At 54.2% G+C, this 25,193-nt stretch overlaps 12 protein-coding genes across 12 annotated transcripts, besides 5 other annotated features; 6 read left to right on the top strand and 6 right to left on the bottom strand.

The window, feature by feature from the left end:
- Positions 1 to 630: 630 nt before the first annotated feature.
- On the bottom strand, positions 631 to 1,253 carry EKO05_0004844 (uncharacterized protein; the record flags this gene model as incomplete). Its single annotated transcript, XM_059636476.1, has 2 exons — positions 631 to 806; positions 863 to 1,253. 2 exons carry the CDS (start codon positions 1,251 to 1,253, stop codon positions 631 to 633), a joined length of 567 nt encoding a protein of 188 aa, XP_059492459.1.
- Positions 1,254 to 1,904: 651 nt separating this feature from the next.
- Positions 1,905 to 2,270, top strand: EKO05_0004845 (uncharacterized protein; the record flags this gene model as incomplete). Its single annotated transcript, XM_038945670.1, has 1 exon — positions 1,905 to 2,270. One exon carries the CDS (start codon positions 1,905 to 1,907, stop codon positions 2,268 to 2,270), a length of 366 nt encoding a protein of 121 aa, XP_038799391.1.
- Positions 2,271 to 2,682: 412 nt separating this feature from the next.
- On the top strand, positions 2,683 to 3,552 carry EKO05_0004846 (Inositol-phosphate phosphatase; the record flags this gene model as incomplete). Its single annotated transcript, XM_038945671.1, has 1 exon — positions 2,683 to 3,552. One exon carries the CDS (start codon positions 2,683 to 2,685, stop codon positions 3,550 to 3,552), a length of 870 nt encoding a protein of 289 aa, XP_038799392.1.
- Positions 3,553 to 4,279: 727 nt separating this feature from the next.
- Positions 4,280 to 4,321: a tandem repeat.
- A 22-nt stretch (positions 4,322 to 4,343) lies between these two features.
- Positions 4,344 to 5,288, bottom strand: EKO05_0004847 (uncharacterized protein; the record flags this gene model as incomplete). The annotated part of the gene is made up of 2 exons (XM_038939335.1): positions 4,344 to 4,377; positions 4,459 to 5,288. The coding sequence occupies 2 exons, from the start codon at positions 5,286 to 5,288 to the stop codon at positions 4,344 to 4,346; spliced, it is 864 nt and encodes a 287-aa protein (XP_038799393.1).
- A 1,635-nt stretch (positions 5,289 to 6,923) lies between these two features.
- Positions 6,924 to 8,197, top strand: EKO05_0004848 (4-alpha-methylsterol monooxygenase; the record flags this gene model as incomplete). Its single annotated transcript, XM_038939341.2, has 3 exons — positions 6,924 to 7,174; positions 7,230 to 7,482; positions 7,535 to 8,197. 3 exons carry the CDS (start codon positions 6,924 to 6,926, stop codon positions 8,195 to 8,197), a joined length of 1,167 nt encoding a protein of 388 aa, XP_038799394.2.
- Positions 7,080 to 7,105: a tandem repeat.
- Positions 8,198 to 8,734: 537 nt separating the features above from the next.
- EKO05_0004849 (uncharacterized protein) lies at positions 8,735 to 10,143 on the top strand (the record flags this gene model as incomplete). The annotated part of the gene is made up of 2 exons (XM_038939493.1): positions 8,735 to 8,993; positions 9,047 to 10,143. The coding sequence occupies 2 exons, from the start codon at positions 8,735 to 8,737 to the stop codon at positions 10,141 to 10,143; spliced, it is 1,356 nt and encodes a 451-aa protein (XP_038799395.1).
- Positions 10,144 to 10,377: 234 nt separating this feature from the next.
- Positions 10,378 to 12,043, bottom strand: EKO05_0004850 (Alpha-galactosidase; the record flags this gene model as incomplete). Its single annotated transcript, XM_038939199.1, has 4 exons — positions 10,378 to 11,232; positions 11,284 to 11,555; positions 11,622 to 11,898; positions 11,945 to 12,043. 4 exons carry the CDS (start codon positions 12,041 to 12,043, stop codon positions 10,378 to 10,380), a joined length of 1,503 nt encoding a protein of 500 aa, XP_038799396.1.
- Positions 11,566 to 11,586: a tandem repeat.
- A 256-nt stretch (positions 12,044 to 12,299) lies between the features above and the next one.
- Positions 12,300 to 14,094, bottom strand: EKO05_0004851 (uncharacterized protein; the record flags this gene model as incomplete). Its single annotated transcript, XM_038939382.1, has 4 exons — positions 12,300 to 13,231; positions 13,300 to 13,565; positions 13,619 to 14,002; positions 14,063 to 14,094. 4 exons carry the CDS (start codon positions 14,092 to 14,094, stop codon positions 12,300 to 12,302), a joined length of 1,614 nt encoding a protein of 537 aa, XP_038799397.1.
- Positions 14,095 to 14,836: 742 nt separating this feature from the next.
- On the top strand, positions 14,837 to 16,611 carry EKO05_0004852 (uncharacterized protein; the record flags this gene model as incomplete). The annotated part of the gene is made up of 3 exons (XM_038939257.1): positions 14,837 to 15,166; positions 15,236 to 16,165; positions 16,213 to 16,611. The coding sequence occupies 3 exons, from the start codon at positions 14,837 to 14,839 to the stop codon at positions 16,609 to 16,611; spliced, it is 1,659 nt and encodes a 552-aa protein (XP_038799398.1).
- A 923-nt stretch (positions 16,612 to 17,534) lies between these two features.
- EKO05_0004853 (uncharacterized protein) lies at positions 17,535 to 18,517 on the top strand (the record flags this gene model as incomplete). The annotated part of the gene is made up of 3 exons (XM_038939426.1): positions 17,535 to 17,661; positions 17,714 to 18,331; positions 18,387 to 18,517. 3 exons carry the CDS (start codon positions 17,535 to 17,537, stop codon positions 18,515 to 18,517), a joined length of 876 nt encoding a protein of 291 aa, XP_038799399.1.
- Positions 17,717 to 17,759: a tandem repeat.
- A 552-nt stretch (positions 18,518 to 19,069) lies between the features above and the next one.
- On the bottom strand, positions 19,070 to 22,807 carry EKO05_0004854 (DNA repair protein rhp26; the record flags this gene model as incomplete). The annotated part of the gene is made up of 1 exon (XM_038945672.1): positions 19,070 to 22,807. One exon carries the CDS (start codon positions 22,805 to 22,807, stop codon positions 19,070 to 19,072), a length of 3,738 nt encoding a protein of 1,245 aa, XP_038799400.1.
- Positions 22,498 to 22,533: a tandem repeat.
- Positions 22,808 to 23,495: 688 nt separating the features above from the next.
- On the bottom strand, positions 23,496 to 24,858 carry EKO05_0004855 (N-acetylglucosamine-6-phosphate deacetylase; the record flags this gene model as incomplete). Its single annotated transcript, XM_038939442.1, has 2 exons — positions 23,496 to 24,410; positions 24,460 to 24,858. The coding sequence occupies 2 exons, from the start codon at positions 24,856 to 24,858 to the stop codon at positions 23,496 to 23,498; spliced, it is 1,314 nt and encodes a 437-aa protein (XP_038799401.1).
- Between the last annotated feature and the right edge of the window lie 335 nt (positions 24,859 to 25,193).

A 25,193-nucleotide genomic window follows, 5' to 3' on the forward strand; every position in this document is an offset into this window, starting at 1 on the left:
TGTCAGGAGGTGTGATCGGAGCAGATGCCTGTTGCGGATCGCACATTACACGGACGTACCCCAGACTCTTACAGCTCGAAAAGGAGATTCTGGGCCGAAGAGTTGCACGAGGTAGATCAGATGGCCCTGACGGATATATCAGGGAGCCTGGGTCTCGACCAGTCATGTGCTCGTAACGTTTACATTTGACCTCGAACTCAGCCAATCACAACAAGGATCCTCATGTCGAGCAAAGAGTATCAAGACTCGGTGTAGACCTCCTCTCCATATTGCACCCAAGGAGCATGCGCAAGAGGCCTCTACGAATAGGAGCAGGTTATCACAAAACCGTTTTTTTCTTCGAGAAGGTGTCACGATGCATCACAGCTAGGAAGCTGTCGCGTTCACCGAGCCGCACCTGATGAGCTCCGGGACGGCGAGGCCTCTCTCGTGGTTCAACTTGCCGATAGATCTTTCTTTTTAAGAGCATATGCCCCCGGACTTGTGCTTTTTGCGCGCATGTGACATGCTGTCCTACCAGATATTCGGGCGCCTCTACGTCTGGAGACAATGTCCGAGGCAGTACAGCAAGATGTTACAGCGGCTACAGCATTGAGGAGTGTCGCAAGAGGTTTGGTTGAGAACAAGCTTCTACAGTTTCGGCCTCACCTCGACAAACATGCAGTCTCCGGTAGTATATACCGTACCTGTACCGTCCTCAACAGTCGCATGTACGTACAACTTCCTGCCGACCTGTCGCTCTATCTTTGCAGTACAAAGCACTGGCCCGGGCACAGGCACTGGCTTCTTGTAAGTCGTGTTCAGATCTGTAGCACACTTGTCAGCTTCGAGGCCGACGGCTCTGCCCAACGGAGCTACCTACAGGCAGTAAGGTAATTCATGGCATGCTGGGAGCCTAGTCTCTTTACCTTCTCAAAAACATTCAACTGGATCAGACCTCCACAGGTTTCGTCGAGTAGGGTGGCGGCAAATCCGCCATGCAGCACTTGTGGATAGCCATTCAGACCGTCGCCAAGGTCCAGGATAACCAGAAGTTCCTTGTACGCCAGGTCACCGTCCTCCTCTTTCGCCGGCTTCAGCGTCAACATGGTGCGTATCGTACGACTGGTGTCAAGCGTCTCTGCAAAGAAGGCATCCTCGCCCGTTGGCTTTGGGAATCGATTGGAGCTCGGCGTAGGTGTCCAGCGCTTGTCGTTGATGAGCTTGGCGGCCCACGGGATCGACGAGAGTCTAGCAATGTCGGCGTCTATCATGGCGGTGGTGTGTGGCATGCAAATGGTCGCCGTTGCAAGCGAGGCGACATTGTCTCGTGGGATGCCGAGGTAGTGGTGGGCTATGAGCGTCTTCGCAAGGCTGCACGGCGCGAGTCGTGCATTCCACATGCTAGCGCATCATGAGCGGACTGCACTCTGCAACCCCGACGACAACGAATAGGATATCAAAGTAGGTTTTGCCGAACGCCTCCCGTCTTGCTCGCCTCGCTTTGCAGGCTTGTGCGTCCTTCCTTACATTCGGGACTAAATTCAAAGCACTTTGCGGTCGTCACAAGCAGGCTCAACATGAGGGATGCCTTCCGTTATCAGGACACAAACAACACTTCGCTACAAGCAGAAGCTCACTGCTAACAGCTGTTGCATTTATTTTCTCAACGTCGGGCGACATTACTATTATGGGTGTTTCTCACATGGAGGTTCCCCATGTAACAAAATGCAGACGTCATCTATACACGCTAATCAATTGTCAACGACACGAACCGTCAACGCGCACTACCCCAGGTTGAGGGTCGATGATGCGTTACCGAGGCTGTCGACTGCAGACTTGATCATAAGACATTGATGCCCATCTGTTCTCGTGAGCCTTCCATTGATGCCAGCCAAACCCAAACGTTGCACAACCACATCATCATGTCCAAGCCACACTCCAAGACGGTCCGCGGAACGCTCGACAACCCCAAGACACAGGCAGCCATCAAGTCAAACAAACCCATACCGCAGCTAGGAGACCATGTCTCCCTGAAGCCCGAGACGGACGACCCACCTACGCCAGAGAGCCAGAAAGCCACTTCGTCACTGGTCTCGAACTCATCATCAGACACGTCGGAAGAGGACCTCCCTCACTCCAAGAAGGTTAGGGGCACGCTGGCCAATTCGGATGGAAAGCAAGTCAACGAGACCCAACTGGGCGACCCGGTGAGCTTGAAAGCAGAGACGAGTAAGACTGCTCTGGGAAGACAGACGGAGAGGGAGGGCAAGGAGAAGAGTAAGCTGTAGATGTGGGTCATAATTAGCAATAATGGAAATGTCTTTGTTTAGAAGTTCGATCCTCGATAGGACACCGACTCTAGTCTCTTGAAAGTTGCTTGTTCAGATCGTTGTGGGGGAGACTGCGGGGCCCCAGGTTTCGACATTCACGACTTTGAAAGAACGATTACATACAACAAGCAACGAAGGATATCAGTGCCAAAGGTATGCGTACGTCCGTTCAAGTGTTCAGAAGAATGCCAATCACCAGGTTGCTGCCACACGTGGTGGGACCCTGCAGAACTACGGGGAAGCTGAAGCTGTGTGCCCCACCGAGGGGCATGATACCATAGCTCCCCCAGCCAGGTCTCATCAGCTTCTCTGCTCGCCCACTCTCACTCCCACTCCCACGATCCACACAGGCAATTGCTCGAGCGTCAAGATGGCAGACCTCAACCTCAACGAGATCCACGACTTCATGATCTCGGTCGCTAGAAGCGCCGCAGACCGCATCACCTCTGCGACACCGACGACATCGTCCTCGGGCTCGAAAAAGAACTCGGTCGACCTCGTCACGGAAACGGACCAGGCGGTTGAAAAGCTCATTTCCACCTCGCTCCGCGAAAAATACCCTGCGTTTGCCTTCATGGGCGAGGAGACGTACGCGCCCGGCGACACGCTCACCGCCGCGCCGACCTTCGTCTGCGACCCCATTGACGGCACGACCAACTTTGTGCACCGGTACCCGTACGTGTCGATATCGCTGGGGCTGGCCGTCGACCGCAAGCCTGTCGTTGGCGTCGTGTACAACCCCTTCACGCAGACGCTGTACTCGGCCATCAAGGGCCAGGGCGCCTATCTCAACCAGAGTGCCAGGTTGCCCCTCACGGAGCCGACGCCGCTGGAGACGCTGAACACGTGCTTGGTCGCTGTCGAGTGGGGGAGCGATAGGAGTGGGAACGACTTCACGGTCAAGAGCGAGACGTTTAAAAATCTCGCGGCCACAAAGGAGAACGGAGGGGGTATGGTGCACGGGCTGAGATCGTTTGGGTCTGCGGCACTGAATCTGTGTGGAGTCGCGAGCGGAGGCTTGGATATCTATTGGGAAGCCGGCTGCTGGGCGTGGGATGTGTGTGCTGGCTGGATCATCTTGGAAGAAGCCGGCGGCATCATCGTCGATGCGAACCCAGGGAACTGGGAGCCGAGGGTGGACGAGCGCAGATACATGGCTGTGCGCGGCGGTGAGGGTCAGAAGGAGATAGTCGAAGAATTCTGGGGCCTGGTGCATGGCAAGTTCGAGGTCGGCGTATGATCAGATGGTGTCAAAGTGCTTGACACCATCTGCTCTAACAGACTCGAAAAATAGACAATGTACACAGCAACACATACGCAAAGGCACATGAAGGTAGCGGCGGCCTAAATATCTCATTGCGCACCACTAAGATGCTCGGCAGCCAGTCTGACCATGCAGGCGGTCTCGATCAGTCTGTCCGCCTCGGACCCTTCCAACCCAAGCGAAGGAAGAGCCCTCCAGCGCGGCCGTCATGACCAGCGCAGAACCAAGTTTCTGGAAATGAATGTCCGTACACACCCTTACTAATAGTAGCAACAACAGTCTCCCGATCCATCCACCAACGCGCACAAGTGAACAAAGGGAAACGCTAGTCTCGTAGTAGACATGTACTCTCTCCGCAAGCAGAGAGGGAGGCGGTTGGAAATGGAGAATCGTTGCACGGTCGTTTGAAAGGGGGAAACAGTAGAGACGTGACGGGGGTGAGCAAACACAGGCTAAGAGGGGGGGAGTGAAGAAGATTGCGGGAGTGGGGAGGATAAAGGGTAAGGATAATTGCAACCAGCCGGGCCGTCGAGTACGCCGAGGAAATCAGGGGAGGAGTCGTGTCCTATCCGTCTTTTTCTGGGGTTTTCTGTTTTGAGTTGGGTGACGATGAGCGAGTTGCGTGAGCATTGTCGCTTGTTGGCAATTTGTGTTTGTCGGGGAGTTGAGAGTGGGTCAAATTAATGGTACTCCAAAGTGGTGAGTGAGGTGTGTGGTGTGTTGTGTGTGTTTGCAGTTGTGCTTGACGAGAGGTGGTCGGTGCAGCCTTAGATGGTCCTGGGAGTCCCGCGAGCGGAGGGGCTGGGATTTGTTAGTGGTGATGAACTTACAGAAGTCTACAGGTGAGCATCGAAAACATAAGAGGAAAAGCGCATGGCTCACCTCGCGTCCACGAGATCATCGACATGGTTGCACATGGCCACGAACAAGTCAAAGAACAGTTTCCCCCCCATCTCCATCTCCATCTGCATGGTTCCGCTACGCTTGAATGTTTTCCGGCTGCGAATGATCAAAGCGAGGTAATGAGCGCGCAGCCGCGAATCATTGTCCGGTGTGTTCTCGTAGGCATATCGTGCACTGCGCAAGATGGTGCCGACCTCGATCCCGCTCTGCAGGCCCTGCTTGCGCAGGGAGAGCTTCTTGAGCTCTTCGAGGCCGTAGCGATCAGCGGCACAGTACACGGCGGTGTCACGGAGTATCACGTCACCCACACCGGTGTGAAAGAAGGTTGGCTCGACAGCGGCGGCGCGGTCGCCGGTTCTGTTGGGGTCGGGCGAGGTCGTTGCGCCCTCGAGCATCCAGGTCTGGCGACGCTTGTCATGGACCAAGCGTGGGTAGTAGTCGCCCTTGTAGAGATACTCGAGAATACAGGAGAAGACCTCTGGTTCCTCCGTAGGCAGGTTGATGCGTCGGTTAGCGGACTCGAAGAACTGGCCTTGCAACGCTTGCGCGAAGAATGGGGCATGTGACAGGACGTCTTCGTGCGCAGCAAACAGTCGCTGGTCGGGACCCACGACGACTGTCACGATGGCAGAGGTGAGACTTGGGGAGGTGCTCTCCATCATGGGGTTATCCCTGCGCGCATCCAGCTTCTCGACCATCTTCTTCTGCTTCTGCTTCAGGTCGGAAGCATCGCGAAACGATCTCTTCGGCTGTTTCTGAATCTTGCCCGAACGGTCCTTTGAACTAGCAAACGAACGTTTTCCGAACATGGTGACCGAAGAGAGGGATCGTAACGAGCGACAGAGGGACTTGTAAAGAGTGGACAGGTTAGTTGACGCGAGTTGTGAAAATGAAGGACCTCCGGAAGTTCTTAGATTTCGCGCTTTTCGTGAGAAAGACACTACGTCAAAAGAACTTGGTGTGTATCTAGCACGGGGCGTGAAGATACCACACGCGGATTGTCAGGTTGTGGCTTGTCGAGAGGGCGTAAGGAGCTGAAAGTGTGGGGGAGGCCGGTATTTATACACAGCCTGGCCAAGTTACATCCCCTGCCGCCTGCCAGCCAACCGGCTCTTGCAGCACGCTTCATTCGTCGAGCTGGCTGCGCCTGTCCAATATTAGTCGTGCATAAACATCAGGCAGCTAGGCAGCGCTACCAACAACGCCCGCTGCGGTCTGAGCAGCAACTTTGGAAGTGCACAGAAGATATGGAGTGCCTTGCTTGTTTTGTTGATCGCTTTCTGGCGGGGCTGGCGCTAGAGGATATCGACAACAGACGGCGCAGCAACAATCCTGCCTCTGAGAGTTGATCATGCATCTGAATTCCATCAAACCTTGAAGGAAACCGCAGTCAGTTTGAAGAGCTAACGGCCAGAGGTGTTTGGCAGCCGTTCCACGACGGCAGGGTACGCCAACGCGGCTCACACGATGTAACGCGATATTATCGCGGTGTCACGTTACTGCAGTCGGCTCTAATCTCGCTTCTTTTGGTTGTTGTGACTCATGCCGGCATAAGGGACGTCGCATGGGGTTTGTTGCATGACGGCGTCAGAGAGTGATGTTGTTGGCTGACCAGCAACCAAGTGAGAGCAGATCCGTAGCCAGGCAGGCGAGGGAAGTTTCAACTTCGAGTCTGGTGTTTCTGACTAGTATTGCCTCTGGTTAGCGGTAAGAGAAGACGCAGATATGTTGTTGTCATCGAGGTGGATGGTAAAACACAAGCAGGCTTGCAGTACATTTGAATTCGCGTTCAAAGTCGAAGAGAATTTCGTCGAGCAGACATGAAAAGGAGAGAGACGGCAAAGAACTGAGAAAACACTACCAGCACTGATCGTTCATGTCCTGACTTGATGCAGACACCAACTCTGGTTGTGGAAATGCGTTCGTCGAAGTGATGCACTTTGGATGCCTCCTTCACAGCCGGTTGCCACACAGGAAGTTGTAGATTGACAGGCCAGGGATGTGCAATGTGCAATGTGCAACTGCAATGCACAGTCGAGCAGGCAGCGTCTGATTCGTCAAGCAACCTGTCAACGACTTTCAACCACCAATGAGCAGCAGGCCTGTACGAAAACATTTGGAACACTGAAGCGTGCCGCGCATCTGTAGAGAGACGAGCTGACCCTCGACGCGTCATGCAACACCGCCCTCGCGAGGTTACCTCTTCTGGAGGTGGTGCCATGTTTACAGCAGCAGTGGCAGCATTGCCGGCATCGACGGGCTAGGGTGAGCCCACGGTGACATGATGCTCGCGGCTGTCTGTTCGCTGATCGTGGTGCGCAGGAATCGGCAGGAGAGATGCCGCTGCCGCAGAAATCTCCCCATGGCAGCGCAGGGCGGTGAAGCCAGAAACGAGATGAGCGCCGCCGATTGGGTCTGGCCCCAGTCTCGATCGGGCAAGGCGGATGGATTCCTTGGCAGGGACCGCCGGAAGCCGTGCTCTCCTGGCAGACGGAAGTGGTGCCAGTCTGTCTGCCAGTGCAGATCCGGGCTCTAGCAATCTCCAATTTAATTCGCCTCTGCGCCTTCTTTTGCCTCCCTCTTCACTGCAGCTATCACTTCACCACCACCACCACCACCTACCTCCCTTCTGCAGTCGTCCCTTTGTTCGATCTCGCTTGCACAGCTTGGCTTTGTTGTTGCAAGCAAGCAGAATGTACGTCTCCGACACTGCCCGATGGCACATCACACCCTCCTGACACTCACGATAGGAACTCCACCGCCGTTCTGACGCCAATGGCGCAGGACACGTACTGGGGCTCCTTCGAGGAGATCTCCAAGTACAACGTCTCACTCAACTACTTCGAGAAGATGTGGCTGGCCTGGTACACATGGATGGGCAACGATGTCTTGGCTACCGGCATCATGTCCTTTGTGATCCATGAAGTCCTCTACTTTGGGCGAGCGCTGCCATGGATGATTATCGACTGCCTGCCTATGTTTAGGAAGTACAAGATCCAGCAGGTACGTCGAACACTGGAACCACGCATACATCTCAGTACTGATCAACTAGTAGGACAAGATCCCCACCGCCTGGGAGCAAACACAGTGCGCGCTTCTCGTCCTCCTTTCTCACTTCACCGTCGAGCTTCCTCAGATCTGGCTGTTCCACCCTATGTGCCAGTACTTCGGCCTCGAGACCAGCGTTCCGTTTCCTCCCCTGTATAAGATGGCCTACCAGATCGCCATCTTCTTCGTCATGGAGGATGCGTGGCACTACTGGGCCCACCGTCTGATGCACGCAAGCTCCTTCCTCTACAAGAACATCCACAAGATCCACCACCAATACTCGGCTCCCTTCGGTCTGGCTGCTGAGTACGCCTCCCCCATCGAAGTCATGGTTCTCGGTTTCGGTACTGTTGGATGCCCCATCGTCTGGTGCGCAATCACAAAGGACCTCCACATCCTCACCATGTACTCCTGGATCGTCCTCCGCGTGTTCCAGGCCGTCGATGCGCACAGCGGCTACGAGTTCCCCTGGAGCCTGCACCACTTCCTTCCATTCTGGGCTGGCGCTGAGCACCACGACGTTCACCACGAGAAGTTTATTGGCAACTACGCCAGCAGCTTCAGATGGTGGGACTTCTGCCTTGACACCGAGGCCGGTGCCGAGGCCGCCAAGGCGAGGAGAGAGAAGAAGTTGGCCAAGGCCAAGGCGCAAGCCAGAAAGGCTCAGTAAACGAAGGGCTTCCAGGGCACAGACGGAAGCAGGTTGTATTTGATGAAGACGATTTCTACGATGGTTTTAGCCATGTTTTCGGTAGGAGCTACGACCTCCTTCAGCGAAGATTTGCAGGTGACATAGAACATGGCGTTTGGGCAAGGAGGGCAGCGATGCATGCGCCAATGGGAAGCACTACTAGAACAGTACAAATCCTCGGTAATGGTAGCTGTACATACGTGGTAGGACAGGGTCCTTTTAGAAGCATTTATACCTAATAATCTCACGATCGTTAAAAATTCAATTCATGTTCGTTCTATTTTGTGTCTGTGTGATTTTTGTGTTGAACAGAGCCAGACTACTCGCTGGGTAATTGAGACATGCACATGAATGCATGCTACTGAAGTTGAAGGAGAGGAACGTCGCCTTGGCAAAGTCACGTGTGGGTCGTCGTATGCGGCGCGTCGGCGCAGTGAGCTGCACTCGGACTTTGTTTGAACCACGTCCGCAGCGCGTCCACCTCAGTGCCAGATTCTCCCCGTCCAAAACGACACAATGAGCTCGCAGCGATCCAACGTCGTTACGCAGGATTTCCTTGCGCGAATCAGATACTCCAATGCGCTCCCTCCTCCGCCCTGCCCCCCGAAGCTGCTCGACATCCCCAACACAGGTCTCTCAAGCGGGCAGTACACGTCAGCCAGTTTCGCATCGAGGCTTGCGCGAGAGCAGCCACTGAACATCGAAGCGGATGCGGAGCTGGGCATGCCCATCGACTTGGTGGGCATCCCCAAGGTCTTTGACGGCGATGAATCAGGTAGGGAAAAGGACCCTGTGCGAGCTTCACACGGCAACTGACGCGCTGTACAGCCATTCAGGCCATGGCTCACCCGCCACCACTATGCGCTGCTGATCGAGCGCTAATGCGACCGCCCAATGCGCTCGGCAAATCGCACAATCAAGCCACAGGCACATCCTTCTTGCGACGCACAGAATACATCACCTCGAGCACAACGGGCGGCTCCAAGTTCGAGTCGAGTAATTCGTCCAACACGATGCGCGTACGACGAAAGCGAAAGCTCCAAGACACGTCTGTCGACGACCCCGTCAACATTTCCAGACACATCCTGAAGGCCTTCAACCTCGCCTACCCGGCCGACGCATACAACGGGCAAGACAGCTCAGAGAACATCCGGGCAGCAGATGTCTCGGCCGAGGAGAGGCAGGCCTGGAACAAGCCCAAAAATCCAAAGAACCCCAACCTCAGGCTGCTCGATTCGTACCCGTTGCTGCCAGATTGGGATGCCACCACCGACACAGGTGCATACATGATGTTCAAGTACATGGCGGCCCCGATTAACAACCCGCTCGACCCCTCATACGACCCTCGTCTCGACGTTGCACTCTTCCGTCCTGCAGGCCAGTCGATCAAGGACCAAGACATGTTCATACAGGAAAAGGAGGCACAGAAGGAAGACCCAACGGCGCCAACACCAACCTCGCGATTCCACTTCGAGTTCTTCCTGCCAAGCTCCAAAGACCGAGTCCATGACATCCAGCGCAACTTGACCACCAACGACCCCACCGCCGAGGAAATCGTCTTCGACGGCGTGGGAGAAGACGATGAGGGCCGCCCACGCAAGTTCTTCAAGTTCGACAACATCCGCACATACGAGACATCGCAGCAAGTCGGGTGCGAGGACATGTACGGCGACGTCGTCGCCATGGCCATGCACGACCCGGACAAGCACCAGCAGGAGAGCTTGCGCAGCACAAAGCTGCAGAAGGCCGCCTATTTTTACCCAATCATCCAGAAGACGAGCATCAGGCCCCGAAGGCCCGGGCACGTGGAGATGGTCGAGGAGCAGCAGCGAGTTGACGTCATCGAGGCGGCGGGTAGAGAGCCTATGAATGAGAGCGAGAAGCGGGAGTCGTTTAGGAGAAAGGCTGAGCCTGTTGAGGCTTGAGTGTCCTGGGTAGAGCAGCTTTTTGGCATCATAGCGTGGCGTTGGAGTGGGAAAAATTTGTAATTGTATGCATCTGTATGTCTTCTGCAGATGAGACATGACTGAATTCGACATTCGGGTTCTATCCATATCATCAAGTGTTCAGCTCTAGCCTCATGTCTCACTTCTCACTTCTCTTGCTGTGAAAACAAGGTCGACGCGCTCGCCATCTTACATCAACTGGGACCGTGGTCCTCACAACTCGTCTCGAGCAATACTCTTGCCCTTGAACGCATCCCCCTCCTTTGCAATCCTCCTCAACCGGAACACCTTGGCAGCGTGGCTCTCGACCCGTGCCTTCAAGCTGCCACCAGCCTTGACTATACCAACCTTCTCTCCAAACAGCCGCGCATCCCCTTCGCGCAGACCCTGCTCGTACGGCGTCGCGGTAGCATTATACCAGTTGGCCTGCTTCAAGAGGGCAGTGCGATCTGCTCCAGACTTGGCGGCGAGTAGCTCTTCCGCCGTCTCTGTCGACATGCGGTGAGCCCACAGGTCGTGCACGGCCCAGTCGTACTTGACGTGCGGAGCGGAGCCGCCAGGGCCAAAAGGCGTGAAGATCTCGGCGAGGGAGATTTTCATGTCGAGATCTTCGGCGGCGGCGTTGAATAGGATGACGACTTCGTCGCCGTTCTGCAGGTAACCGGCCCAGACGTGTGTCTCGCCTTCGCCGTACTGGTCTTTCGCGACATTGGTGTCTCTTCGTACACGCGTTACTGACCGACCATGCGGATCTTGGCTGAGGGCGATGATGGCAGGGTTGTTGATGATGGTCAGGGCTGAGGCGGGCATGTCGCGTAGGTCGTTACCCAGGAACAACGGCGACTTCAACGCGGCCCAAAGAGCAAAGTGTGCTTTGTACTCTTCGTCTGTCATGCCTCCTTGGCCAACTTCAAGCATGTCCAGGTCGCTCCATCCACCTGGGATGGAGCGGTCGGCAAAAGGAGCCACCTTGTTCAGAATGAAGAGAACGGAGCAGTGAGTTCCGGGGGCGATACAAGATGGATCGCCTGGTGCCATGGTGTTGCACCCACACAGGTCATCTGGCCGCTGTAGGCAGTCAGCTTCGCGTGTTCGGTCTATGTCAACCTTAAAACTTACCGTGAAGCTGTCGTAAATATCGCCGGTGATGCGCCAGGAATTTGCGATCGACATTCCCCACGTATGCACCTGGTCCTCGCCCCAGTTGCACAAGTTAAGTAGAATGTTCCGTCCGGTAGCCCGAAGAGCATCTGACATGACCTTGAACCGATTGAAAGAAATCTGAGGTGTTCCTATTCTGCCCATGTGATAGCAGCTGTCATACTTGAGCATATCAATGCCCCATTCAGCGAAGCTGTTTGCGTCGTCAACTTCGTGATCGAGAGACCCAGCTGTCGAGAGTAATTAGTTAGTTAGTTAGTTGCTTCACTACTAGCCAAAGTTGAGATGCTGCATACCGAAACGTGCACACGTCATCTCGCCAGCACTGCTGTACATGCCGTACTTAAGTCCCTGGTCATGAAGGTGGTCTGATATCGACTTCAAGCCGTTGGGGAATTTGCTGAGCTCTGGTTGAAGTTTGCCGTTTTCATCCCGACCTTTCACGTCTTGCCAGCAGTCATCCAGTACAACATGATCATATCCTAGATCTCGAAGGCCCAGACTCAAGATCTGTTCTGAAATAGTGTAGAGTAAACCTTCAGAGACGTCACAGCCAAAGGCGTTCCAGTTGTTCTAGCAATGGTCAATGACAATCGTGAATCCGATATAACGATCTTACCCAACCCATTGGTGGTGTGATTGCCAACCCGTTGCTGATTGCAGCGGCTCCAGCAAAGAGCGTTGCGGCAGCGAGGATGCTATCTCGATATGGAGCCATCTTGTGAGTTGTCGGTCGGAGGTATGCAGGTCTTGTTGCAGCTGTCTGTGTGGTGAAAGTTATTCTTAATGACCGATCACGCTCTGCATCCCACCTCCGCCTTGTCAACACCGATGCCAAGTGTTCTGCCTGCGGCTCTTGGACATGCTCCACATATGTAAGGGAAACATTGCTGTTTTCCGCCGCTAGGCGAGTAGTGGGGCTCTGGTGTACCCGCGGGGAAGCCCCATGTGGGGGGTTACACTTCCACCCTAGCCTATGTTACCGATACTGAAGAACACGACAATGGCGATTGCTTTGAGAGAGCAAGGAGAGCCTCGTAGTGAGGATCGTTGTCTCGCGGCTCGAGCTCCATGTGTGGCGCAAACTGTACCAAGAACCTTAGCAGCCAGCGATCCAGGACGAAACTGGTATCCTTGCATCGTAAACAAGTCTGATGGAAGGCTCTCAAGCGACTCATGGCGCTGTCGACACTAGACCAGAATGGTCGAAGTCGTAGGAGTATCTCGAAATTGCGTTCAAGACGCGACTTCGCCTGCCGTATCTGTCCGTTGTCTCCAGAGAAGAGTAGGGTGTGTATCTGGACGGTGGATGCGATGACGAGAATGTGCGCGACTGCTGGATACATGACCTCACTACCCGGAGTGGCAAAGGATCGATAGACCACTTCGCATAACTTTGAGGCATGGTGTTTACAATCCGTAGCGTATAGTGTTGAAGTGGATATGGCATCTGCGCCTAGGAACTGATAGTAAAGGAGCTGGCCATAGTGGTAATACCCGAGGTACATGGCTGCGAACATCCGTCCAAGGCCACGGGAAGCGAACCACTTGAAGTTGTCAGGAGTATCTCTCATGTGATGCGGCAAGCTCTCTAACCACATCCCCAGTTCACGAGAGAGCGATCGGACTCCCAATTCCAAAGATTCACCTTCGAGATGCTCCGAAACGCATCTATGATTGAAGTCGATGACTTGTAATAGTATCCGGTTCAATTTGATCATTTCGGTGAGAATTGGTGATCCGTATGTCGCGGGGTTGTTAATAAAGTTTGAGGTGAAGTTGGCGCTCATGGAAGAGAAGGGGATCTCATCGATAGGGTACGAGACCGTACTATCCAGCGGCATGATTCTGGGGACTTTCACTGCAGCTGACGACCAGACGTCGACCATACAAACAGTCCACCATACTGTAGGAATACTTAGAATTAGTAAACAGCTCAGGTCAGGATGCAGGGTTAAAGTTGGTTGGACTGACCTCTGATGTTGACTTCTCTTTCCAGAAGGCTAGCAACTGGCCGACTGGGCAAGTCGAGAACCAGACACATGCGGCCTGCTGTACTGTAGTATACGTTCTCAATGTCTGTGTCACCGTTTGCTGCTGCATAAGCGCCTAGTAGTACGCATGCTTGTATCGTAACCGGTGATACGTCACGTAGATCGAGCAGTGCTTCACTTGCCGTTCGAAACCCTTCCCCTCTTTCTCGTGGGTCTAATTCAATGTAGACCGAGTTGCTCGAGAACCTGCCCAGTAACAGTTGGAAAACATTCGCTTAATCATCCACTGACAGTCTTACCTGGAGGAGAGGGCGAAGATGGCAAGCAGGATGATTCTGGGCACCCTCTCTCGTGCTACATCCTCAGTAAAGGACGGGCGATGGTACATAGAGTGGAACTGGTCGTGGATGAAATCAAAGTACAAGTTTACCAGCTCCAGCCTCAAGGGCACTGGTGGCAGGTAGGATGGAGTATGACTTGACGCAGGCGTTGGTGGATCCCGCGGAGACGCTGAGGTCTGCTGGACCGCCTCAAATTCCTCAATCCTTGCTTGACGCTGAGCATAATAACCGCCTTCAGGAGGCCTTTGAACACAGAGCAGTGCTCGTGACCGACAGTATTCGCATGCAATCACTCGATCATTTCGGTCTCCGCTTGGGTAGATGCATTTGCGCCGTCGTGCTCTTGGGTCAGTCAGCGATTCTGCTCGTGCCAGGTTATCGGGAGATGTAGGATTCGCTTACCGGCAGGTGCTGCAGGCTGATGGTTTGCGCATCACGCTCTTTACAGTGGATCGACGCCGGAAAAACTGCGGTTTTGTGCTGGTAAAGGGCGGAAAACTTTCTCGGCCACGTAGGTTGGCAATTTCCAGATATGTTGATGAAAGTTCGAGTCGTTCCGAACTGATCCCCGCTCCAGCTCTCGATGCGGAACGACTTATGCCCAATCGGGGCGGTTGCTCCTTCGCGGCCCTTGCCAAGTCTATGGACAGCGACGGGTCTGCACTTGCCTCGACTTTAGGGGCGGATTAGTGACGGAGAAGTCCTTACTTAGTCCACGTGAAAACGTTCCTGCAACCTACAGAATCCTCTCCCTCTCCAAGTTTCGGACAGCCGGTGCGTGTTCAGTTGCACGGCCAATACCAGACCTGACTCGAACCTCGAACCTGATTGGACAGTCTACTAAGCACACTCGTCGCTAGCTCTCCACACGGAGGCTTTGTCCCATGGGGCGGAGACGAGCCTGTCTGCATCTCCCCGCAATGTCTACAGGACTTATTTGATCTCGGTCGTTACCGGTCTTGTGCTGACGAGACTGCTGAGCCGCTGTGATCATGACTAGTGTGCCGAGGCTGGACTCTTCATTCTGAACGACGATACTACGTACAAACATATAAGCTGGGGCGCTTTCCATATTGCGAGTTGACCCACCGACGATCAGTGTGCGCACCAGAGCATACAACCTCGAATCTCATACCCAGAGGAGTCCTGTCACCCTACCCTTCTTTCACCCTTACAATGCCTGAACTTGACGACAAGGCAGTTGGCCATGTGGCTGAAAGAGTCGAGTCGACAACAACGGGCCACGGCGCGACTGACGGCACCAATGCTGCTATCCACAACGAACACAAGATGACAATTCGCCAGAGTCTGCGGTTCTGGTGGAAAGCCATTGTGTTCTCCTTTGTCATCTCGCTCGCTGTGGTCATGGAAGGCTACGACACTTCCTTGATGAACAAGTTCTTCGCCTTTGAGCCGTTCAAGAACCGTTTCGGCGACGAGACCAACCCTGAGGGTGGGAGAGTTGTCTCATCTCGATGGCAGACCATCATCCTGAATGGAACCCAGGTCAGTAAACCCTCATGAGTTAGCCAAGGGCGGGTCTGCATTGGAACGACGTATGCTGACGAGCAGCAGGTTGGTTGTATCCTCGGTTTGATCATCAACGGCTACATCACCGAATGGATCGGCTACAAGAAAACAATGGTCGTCAGCATGGTTGTTATGACTGGTGCCATCTTCATACCCTTCTTCTCGACCAGCCTCGAAATGTTCCTCGTTGGCGGCATCATCCAAGGACTACCCTGGGGAGTCTTCCAGACACTTGCGATCAGCTACGCAGCTGATCTCTGCCCTACCCACCTTCGAGGGTACATGACTTCGTGGATAAACATGTGCTGGGTCATTGGAGGTCTCTTCTCGACCGGTGTGCTCACTGGCCTGATGAAAAACACCAGTCAGTGGGGCTACAGGATTCCTTTCGCACTGCAATGGATTTGGCCTATCCCTATTATACTCGCCACTCTGCTAGCGCCCGAGTCGCCGTGGTGGTTGGTCCGTCAGGGACGTGTCGAGGAAGCCCGTGCTGCCATTAGCAAGCTCACTGCACCACACGAGGGCATAGAGTTCGATTTGGACGCTCACGTGGAGATGATGGTCGCCACTGACCGGTTCGAGAAGGAGGTATCAGCTGGAAGCAACTACTGGCACCTTTTCCGTGGTAGTGACTTGCACCGCACCGAGGTCTCTGCTATGGCCTTCATCACTCAGGCCCTCTGCGGTGTTCCTTTTATGGGGTTCGGAACTCAGTTCCTGCAGGGCGTTGGGCTTAGCCAGGACGACTCTTTCCACCTCACTATCGGCCAAGATTGTCTGGGACTGGTCGGCTGCTTCATCGCATGGTGGATCATGACCAAGTTTGGCCGCCGCAAGATGTACTTGACTGGTCTGTCGGCCATCTCCCTCATCCTTCTCATTGTTGGATTTATTGGCCTTGCTCCCAAGTCCAATAAGAGTGCAAGCCTAGCAGGAGGTATCTTGATCATCTTGATGATATTCTGCTTCCAGGTGCGTCTTTCGCTTGCTATTTTGTGATCTTTTGCTGATTGGAGCAGTTGTCCATTGGGCCCATTTGCTACACGCTGGCCGCAGAAATCCCCAGCTCGCGCCTTCGTGTCAAGACGGTCGCTCTCTCTCGTGCCAGCTACAACAGTATCGTGTTCGTCACAAACACAATCATGCCAAAGATGGTGGGTGTGAATGATTGGAACTGGGGCGCCAAGGGCGGGTTCTTCTGGGCTGGCATCGCCGTGCTGTTCATCATCTGGGGCTACTTCCGTCTTCCCGAGTCCAAGGGACTGACGTACTCTGAGCTGGACCTGCTGTTTGAGCACAAGGTGTCATCGCGCAAGTTCAATCGAGAGAATGCCGAGGCCTTGAAGCCGGTGCTGGTGGGCATTGTCATGCAGCACGAGAAGCAAGCTGATGTTGAGCGTGTCGAGTCGCATGCTTGAGGCGTGACCTTGAAGGGTGATGGTTGAGGCATGTAAAATGAAGCAGATGCGCAGGGCAGATACGAGAAGTTTCAGCTAGTTGAATAGGGCCTTGCCACTCACTCTACGTGTCCTATCATTCGGCGCGCTTTCCGCTGCGGCGTGCAAGTGTAGAACGAGCAAGTCGCAACCGCTCGATGCGTCAGCCTGCACTGCTGCAGCGTACAGCCAAGACGAAAACGAATCACCACAGTGTCTCAAGACAAGGTCCATGGTGGGTGCCAGCGAGTGGGTCCTGTCAAACCGCCAAACATGGAATTCGGAGGCAATGACGGCCGAGAGACACTCGAAAGGCAGAAGAAAGCCAGGCTTGGCAGAGCCCAAGGCTTGGCAGAGCCCAAGGCTCTGGCATCAGCGACGACGACGGCCTCTGCGTAGAGGGGGGAGAAGAACCACGGACGGCCAGTCCGCGATGAGCCTCAGATTGAAAGGAGGAAATAACATGATAGGACGCGCATGACGATGGGTCTCAACGGGTGTGGATGCACAGCTATGAATAGCAAATGAGCGACGGAGCGGCGAATTGGATTGCGCGGTTTGGGACTAGTGCCCGCATCGTCAATTCACGTAGTCGCTCTCGGACGCCCCCTGCAGATATGCACCAGCCCTTTCTCCAGCCGGCATTGAATCTTCATCTTCGCCGTCACACACGACAGACCTTCGCTCCCCCCCTTTCGACCAGCCTTTCTTCACCAGTCACTCGTTTTTGGTAGGGAAAAGTGGCCCTCGACCAGCTTGCGTAATCATCGACTCGGTTTGTTGACACGCCAACACGTTCTCGTTGCACTACCGGCTCCACAACACCTCCGCACCGCATCCTCCCGCCGTCTCGCAGCCCCTCGACTCGACTCCCGCCGTTGGACTGAGCATCTGGGCAGCACGCAATGAGGCCCTCGCAGTTGCTCGCCGCCGTTCTGGCCATGTCATCGCTGACAGCCGCCATGCCCGACGCCTTCGCCAACATCCACGGCCTGGGGGACGTCAGGAACATCTTCGCACGACAGGACAACAGTACGTCGACACCAGCTTCTATGATATGCGTCACACTAACACGTCCTGCTAGAACCGGCTTCGGATTCGGCTTCGGCTTCGGCTTCGGCTTCGGCTTCAGAGCAGCAGCAGTCGAGCGACCAGCCCACGCGAACGACCGCAGCCGAATCCTCCGGGAAAGCAAGCGCCACCAACAGCGACAACAATGACGACTCCAAGACCACGGATAAGGCGAGCGCAAGCGGTTCGCAGAAGGCCTCTGGCAGCAAGACTTCAGGTAAATCAAAGGTGACCAGCTACGACAACCGCCTGCCTGCTGGAGGCATCTCCATGGTGACGCCCGGCCCCCTCGCCGGCCCCCAGTTCTACAAGGTCGGCGACAATGTTACCTTTGCCTGGAACTACACCTCGCTTTCTCAGACCCCATCTGCCATCGACATCCTCGCCAGCTGCACAGCAAACCAAGCTACATACACAATCGCCGTGAACCAGTCAGCAGCAGAGACGTCGGTCGTCTGGAATACCAACCTCACCCGTTCCGGACAGCCACCCTTCTTGACTGAGAAGTACACCCTTCTGATCTACGATGCCCAGTCCAGCGCCTCTGCCGCTCCCCGTGCTGGATACCTGGCCGTCTTCAACTCGTTCACCTTTGGCATGTACACACCACAGCCTTACGTCCCACTGGATGGTAAGAACGCACCCTTGACTGCTCGCCGTCAATGCAACGTACTGACAACGTCCAGAATTCTCATGCGCCATCTGCAACGGCGCCCTTTCGCACACCGAGAAGATGACTCTCAGAGCCGTCCTGCTCACCACAGGCACAACCCTCGGCTCGCTTCTCTACTTCACTTACACCTTCGGCCTATGGTAGCCTGTCATGACCTGCGCGCATCCGGACACCTGACGTCCTGTATACGATAACGGCATTCTTCACGCTTCACACCTGTCTATATTTCACTCATTTCGTCGAATCATAAAAAGGCCGGGGCTGGCGCTGTAGGTTTCACAGCGTTCAGCGGGGGAGCAATCCACAATCATTTAGGACGGCTTTCGCCTGGAGTTTGGAGCAACAACTGTCTATCATGGGGAAACGGCGTGCACATCATTTAAGCACCAATACGCATCTTAATACTGCAGAGGAGCTTGGTATAGAGGCACACGATGTAATCTTTTCCGTGTCGGACTAGGACCGTACGAGCTGGTGCTACTATAAATGGGAGCGACTGAAACTGTATCATTCAGATGGGCCGTGTGAACGTGATGCTTGTGTTTGTTTGTTTCATGTGTCTAATCTATGCCTATCAACATACACGTGGAATGCATGCCAGCACTTGGCAAGAATGCAGTGATATCTCCCCCGCTAATCCCCAACACCATGTCTACAATGCTACCCCGCAGAATCTCGTACTATCCCTCTATCAAATCACCGACCACTCGGTCCCCTAGTCCTCCACTCATCCTTCAACACCCACCGCCCCCTCTGCGCAGACCCGCTCTTCTCGAGCGTGGCAATCGTCTTCAGCATCTCCTTGAACTCCTCGTTCCTGCCCGGCTGCGCACGCACATAGTGATCGAAGTGATCGACCAACATCTGGCTCGGCACAACACCACCGTGCGTCATCATGAAATCGCGAATCATCTCTAGCATGCGGCGGCCGCGGAACGAGCCCGGCGTCGTAGCCGAGGGCGTGGATGCGCGCGACGACGACGACGCAGACGTGGAAGCGGCCGTGGTGGCTCCTGGACGGCCTTGTCGAGCTGCGAGGTTGGAGAGAATCGATGTCGACGAGGGCGCGCCGCGTCTCAGGCTGCTGCTGTTCCCTCCACGGCCTCCTCGCCCGCCGCGCGTGGAGGCGAGTGACCGAGAGGGTGAGGGCTCGCTTGGACGACCGGCTTCGCCATATGTGCCTGTCCAGGTAGGTACGCCGACTGGTACGGCGCGGGCCTCCTCCATGCTCCTCTTCAGCTGTTCAGCGGCCAGGGCAGCCTGGCGCTTAGCTTCGCGCTGGACGAAAGCTGGGTCGGCCTGGACTCTGCGTCTGCGCCCGCCGGCGGTCGAGTTGACAATTGCGTCATGCTCGAGAACCGAGTGAACGCCTGTTTTGGCGAAAATAGTAGACATGAGACGGCCGTCTGATGCGGGTTTATCTGCTTCGTTGCTCTCACCTGCGCTGTGGTTGGCAGCATCTTCAGTGTCGGACACTGGTGCCTGGAAAGCTTCGGCGCGGTCGATGCCTTTTACTGCTGCGAGGTCGCTGATTGCTGTGGCGTCTGGTGCTGAGACACTACCGCCGTCTTCATCAAATTGGACCTCTGATCCTCGGAAGAGGTTACCTGTTTCTGTCTCGCCATCGGCAGTTTCACCTCCCAACGTGAAGAGGTCGTGTAGATCACTCATCTGGAAGGTCTGACGTTGTTTAGGGTCTTTGAGTACCTTATTTGTCAAAAACTGCTTGAAGATCTGACGATGATAGATCTTTTCTTCGATAGTACCTGCAGACATGAGACGATAGATCTCAACCTCTCGCTTCTGTCCCAGGCGCCACGAGCGCTCTCGTGCTTGGATGTCGGTCGAAGGATTCCAGTCAGGATCGTAGATGATGACACGGTTCGCACCCGTAAGATTGACACCAAGCCCGCCAACCTTTGTGGTGAGCAGAAACACGTGCAGATCTGGACTCTTGTTGAACTCGTCTACAAGGTCCTGCCGGTTTTTGATGGGTGTCTCGCCGTCCATGCGACGGTAGTTGATGTCGGGCAGATGATCGAGGAACTTTTGTAGAATGTCAAGCATAATGCGGTGTTGAGCGAAGAGCAGGGTCTTATGACCGCCTTTTCTCCATAGCGATAGCAGCTCCTTGACTACTTGCATTTTCCCAGACTTGTTCGGGGCGCCGTAGTCGTAGCCTGGTCGCTTGGACAACGTCTTGTGCTCAGTCAAGTCAGGATGGTTACAGACTTTGCGAAGATAGTCGACACCATACAGCATCTGGCGTTTTCCTGATGCAATGGATTTCATGTCTTCGGATTGCAAGAACCCCTCGTACGCTTGCCGCTGCTGACGAGTCAATTTGCAAAACAGCACCTGTTCTTTCTTCTGTGGCAGGTCGGTTGCCACATCAACCTTGAAACGCTGGAGCAGATATGGGCTGATGGCATCCTTGAGTGTTTCTGCGCATTGAACAGCAGTTTCGAACTCGAGGTTGGAAGCGTTTGCATAGCCACCACGCTTGATTGGAAACTCGAATTGATTCCTGAAGTTGATCAGAGTGCCCAGTCGCATGGGAAACACAAAATCAAATAGAGACCAGAGTTCACTAAGATTGTTTTGCATCGGCGTGCCTGACAAGATGATGCGGTTTGGTGTTCGCAGCTCTTTGCAATGGATCGTGATAGCAGTGTTGGGGTTGCGAATCTTGTGCCCTTCATCAAGAATGGCGCACTCCCACTCCGTTGCTGTGAGAAATTCGGAGTAAGTCTGAAGTCCGGAGTAGGTTGTAACAAGTACGTGCCCGTCGCGCTTAACTTTCTCGAGAATCTTTTTTGCTGCCTTACCGGCCCCAGTCAAGGTGGTGTCGTAGTCACCATAGCTGCGCAGCTCCATTTCTCGCTCATAGCGATCTTCTCGTTGAGTGTTCAACATACCACTGCCTGATGTATGTAAGATAGAAACACGCAGGGCTGGCCACCAACGATGAAACTCGCTGACCCACTGCTTCATGACTGTCGCTGGACACACCACAATTACAGGCTTGGTGAGGCGCTTGGAATAGTGGAGACCTGCAACAAATGAAATAGCTTGAATGGTTTTACCCAAACCCATTTCATCACCAATGATGCCACCGACATTTTGTTGGAACAGCTCCCAAAGCCACTGCACGCCCGTCTTTTGGTAGTCGAACAGTGCTGGATAGATGTCTCCAGGAACGCGAAAGCCGCCGTCTAGGACAGTATCGGCCTCCGTGGGGTGTGGCTTGAACCACTCTTCTTCTGCATTGTCCTCGGTGGTAGTATCACCAGTTCGTTCTCTCGCTCGCTTTCTGGCTGCTGCGCGATTTTTAGACCATCTGTCTACGCGTTGACGATACACCTTTTCGTTCCCGTCGTCTACTCCTGTAAGGTCTTCTTCTTCTCCCTCAGCTTCAGACGTGTCTTTTGCTCTCTTCGACTTCTTTCCTCCAGCTTTTCGTTTCCGGCTAACGCTCGCACCGAAATCTTCGTCGTCATCCTCAGCAGCTTCGTCCGAGAGACCATCGGAGTCGTCCAGTATAGCTAATTGCCGTGCAGACATATCAGGGTCAAAGGCGTCATCACTATCTCCGTCAGTCGTACCTGGGTCAGCGCTTGTTGCCCGTGAGCCCACCATATTACTAGAGGATGTAGTTTTCCGTCGCTTCCGTGCGCGAGTTGTAGACTGAGGGCTGGGGGCCTCCGAGCTTGTATCAACGTCCTCAAATCCGGGTTTCATGAGGTTTCGATGCGATGTTGGACCTGCAACTGCGTCTTCGACCATGTCCTCCATCTCAGCATCGAGCATAGTCTCCCCTAGTGTCCCTGACCCAGCTTGATTTTGCGCCAATCTTGAGAAGGGTGTGATCTTGCCAGTGCGAATCAGAAAGTCCCGCCGGTTCTCGTTCGGTAACGGACCATTGACACCGTCCTGAGTAGGCTCTTCTTCACCAGGCGCATTATGCCGTTCATTGATACGTTGCTGTATTGCATCCATCTCTTTGTCGAGATCTTCGATTTTCAGCTGGTATGCAGCAATCTCTCCGCGTAGCTTAGCCTTGTGTGTATCCACCGCAGGCAACGACAACCGGTTCCGCAGCTTCTGTATCGCAGCTTCGGCGCGCTTTGCCTCTGCTTCTGCCTTCTCTATACGCTTCTTGTCCCGCGCATCAGCTTGCTCAGTAAGCAGCTGGTCTGCCTGGCGGCCAATGTCACGCTCGAGATCATCTTGCGCCCGAGTCCCGGTTGTAAGGAACTTCAGCCGTGTCTCCTCGTCTGCATCTGACGGCAATTCCTCCCCCCCTTGTCCACTCTGTGCATCCAGTACGACTGCTGTTTCCTCTGTTTTCACATCGCTCGAGTCTGGCGCGTCGGTAACGGTGATTATGGGTGCCGAGGTCGCTGCAGCTTCGTCGCTCAGTGGCGAGGCCATTTTTGAGGATATAAATAGCGCATATAACCGCGGAGCTTCAAAGCTCTTACCAGTTCGAGTGCTGGTTTCGCAAGTGAGGGAGCGATGACGCGATGCGGGAGCGTGCTTCAAGAGGCGTTATGAGCACAGAACGCTACATGAACCAGAATTTGCGTCACGGCTGCGTGTTCATCGTGTGGGTGAGAGATCGAAGACGACAGGCTGAAAGAACTGCGATTCGAAACCCAACAAAGCGATGATGACTGCCACTCACTAGGCGGCCAACAGAGATGATATCATCGACGCGCTAGTGGTAGGATCTAAGCACGGTCACTTCTCGCGTTCACGTGCCTTGAACTTCCCTCTCCATATTCGTGGCGAGAAGAAGATTGGGCGAGACAACGAGATCCATGCCGATCTAGCACCCGGTTTGAGACAAGGGTGGGAGAGCTGGGGCCTGTTGAATTGCATGGTACTGGTTGAATTTGTCATAGAAAAGCCGCGCGATCACATTGGTTTGAATTAGTACGGACTGTGCAGTAGGCAGCGGAGTGGCCTCGAATGGTATCGTGTTGTTGTTGTTGTTCGAACAAGTCTCTAAGAGTCTTCTGTACAACACCATGTACAAGTCTATGTCTGTAGGCACAACATGTTCTCTATTCCTGTATCTTTGTCTCAGCCCCCGAGCAGTGCCCGTCAATATCAATACTCAGTCCTTGAGTGCGTTGTCGAAAACCTTTTTACCAAATTTCCAGACTTGATCGATCACGATCTTCTTCTCACCCTCTACCGCGCCGTCTTGTAGGTCTAAGACGACCAAGTCTGCATCGGCACCTTCCTTCAAGGCGCCCTTCACATCTTCCATGCCCAACATCTTTGCTGGTGTCTCCGTGACAGCCTTCAGTGCCTCTGGTACGCTTGCATCTGTCCAGTTCAAGAAGTTGGTCACACAGTCTACAAGCTGGATACTACTCCCAGCGATTTTGCCATTCTCCTCCAATGTAAGCAGTGGGCCCTGTTTAATAATGCGTGATCCATTGGTCCAGTCGTAAGTCCCATCGGGCATTCCAGCAAGACGCATAGCATCCGTAACTAGTATCAAGCCGTCCGGGTGCGAATTCCATGCAATCTTGACCGATGTAGGATGAAGGTGTATCCCGTCGGCGATGATGCCGAAGTACGGTTTACGGATAGAGGACGATGGCGTGCCGAGCAGGCCGAAGATGCCTGGGTTTCGGTGGTGCAGAGGTCGCATGGCGTTGAATAAGTGCGTTATCATGCTCGCGCCAGCCTTGATACCCGACTTGGCCTCCTCATATGTGGCTTCAGAATGCCCGATCGACACTCTGATACCGCTTTCTGTGAGTGCTTGTATCGAGGATAGAGCTCCTGATAGCTCTGGAGCGAGTGTTACAAGCTTGATAGGCGAGTTATGACCGATGTTCGCGGCGCCATAACAGTCAGCCATGTCTGAAATCCCGTGAACAGGTTCGCGGAGGACAGCGGCGTTGTGTATGCCGTTTTTGGTCGGGTTCATGAAAGGACCTTCGCAGTGGGCGCCAAGCGACTCTGAGCCGTAAGATGGATCACGAGCAGCACCTGACGGGCCCAAATAAGGCAGAGCCTGACACATGTCAACCACATGTCGATCATGTATGCTTCGTTCGACCAACCTCATGATAGACCTCAGGTCGCTGGGAAGTCATCGTCGGCAGGTAAGATGTTACGCCAGTCGCGATTAGACTTCGGTTGACTCGAAGTACTCCCTTGCCGTACGCTGTAGCACCCTCATCTGGAATGACAGAAAAGTCGAATCCATACGCGCCGTTCAGCTGAGTATCGATGAACCCTGGAGAGAGTATGCGACCACCAAGGTCGACAATTCGATCCGGCGCAGTTCTGTGCTCAAACAGAAGCTCTTGTCCGTTCAAGATCTTACCGCTGACGGAGCTGACCCACAGATCCTCCTTGACAAGATCGTTTCCCTTAACCTGCAGGCAGTTGGTGAACTTTGTTACACCAGAGCTAGTCTGTGGACCCAATTCAGCATCTGTGGCAACCAAGGATGGCATTATGTACAGTGTGAGACTTGCAGACGCCCGAGCGGTGAGGTGTTGAGTCGTAAGGGCTGAAAGCAAGGGAAATAGGACAAGGTGGTGACCAAAAGCGGACGATTGAGGCAAGCTCGATTTCCAAAAAGACAGGCGCGCATACTGTGGTATTAACAAAGTCTAAAGACCTAGAGACCTTGACTACCATGACGCCAACAACTATCACGAGCAGACAAAAGATTTAATCACCGTGCCGCCAAAAGCGCACGCCTTCGGTACACGCTGGCTGACTGGCTGCCGGGAACGATGTGACACAGCAGTGGGCTCTTTTGAAGCTTATCGCAAATGCACGTTTG

The sequence above is a fragment of the Ascochyta rabiei genome, chromosome 7 (genome assembly GCF_004011695.2).
Source record: "Ascochyta rabiei chromosome 7, complete sequence".
Classification (NCBI taxonomy): Eukaryota; Fungi; Ascomycota; class Dothideomycetes; order Pleosporales; family Didymellaceae; genus Ascochyta; species Ascochyta rabiei.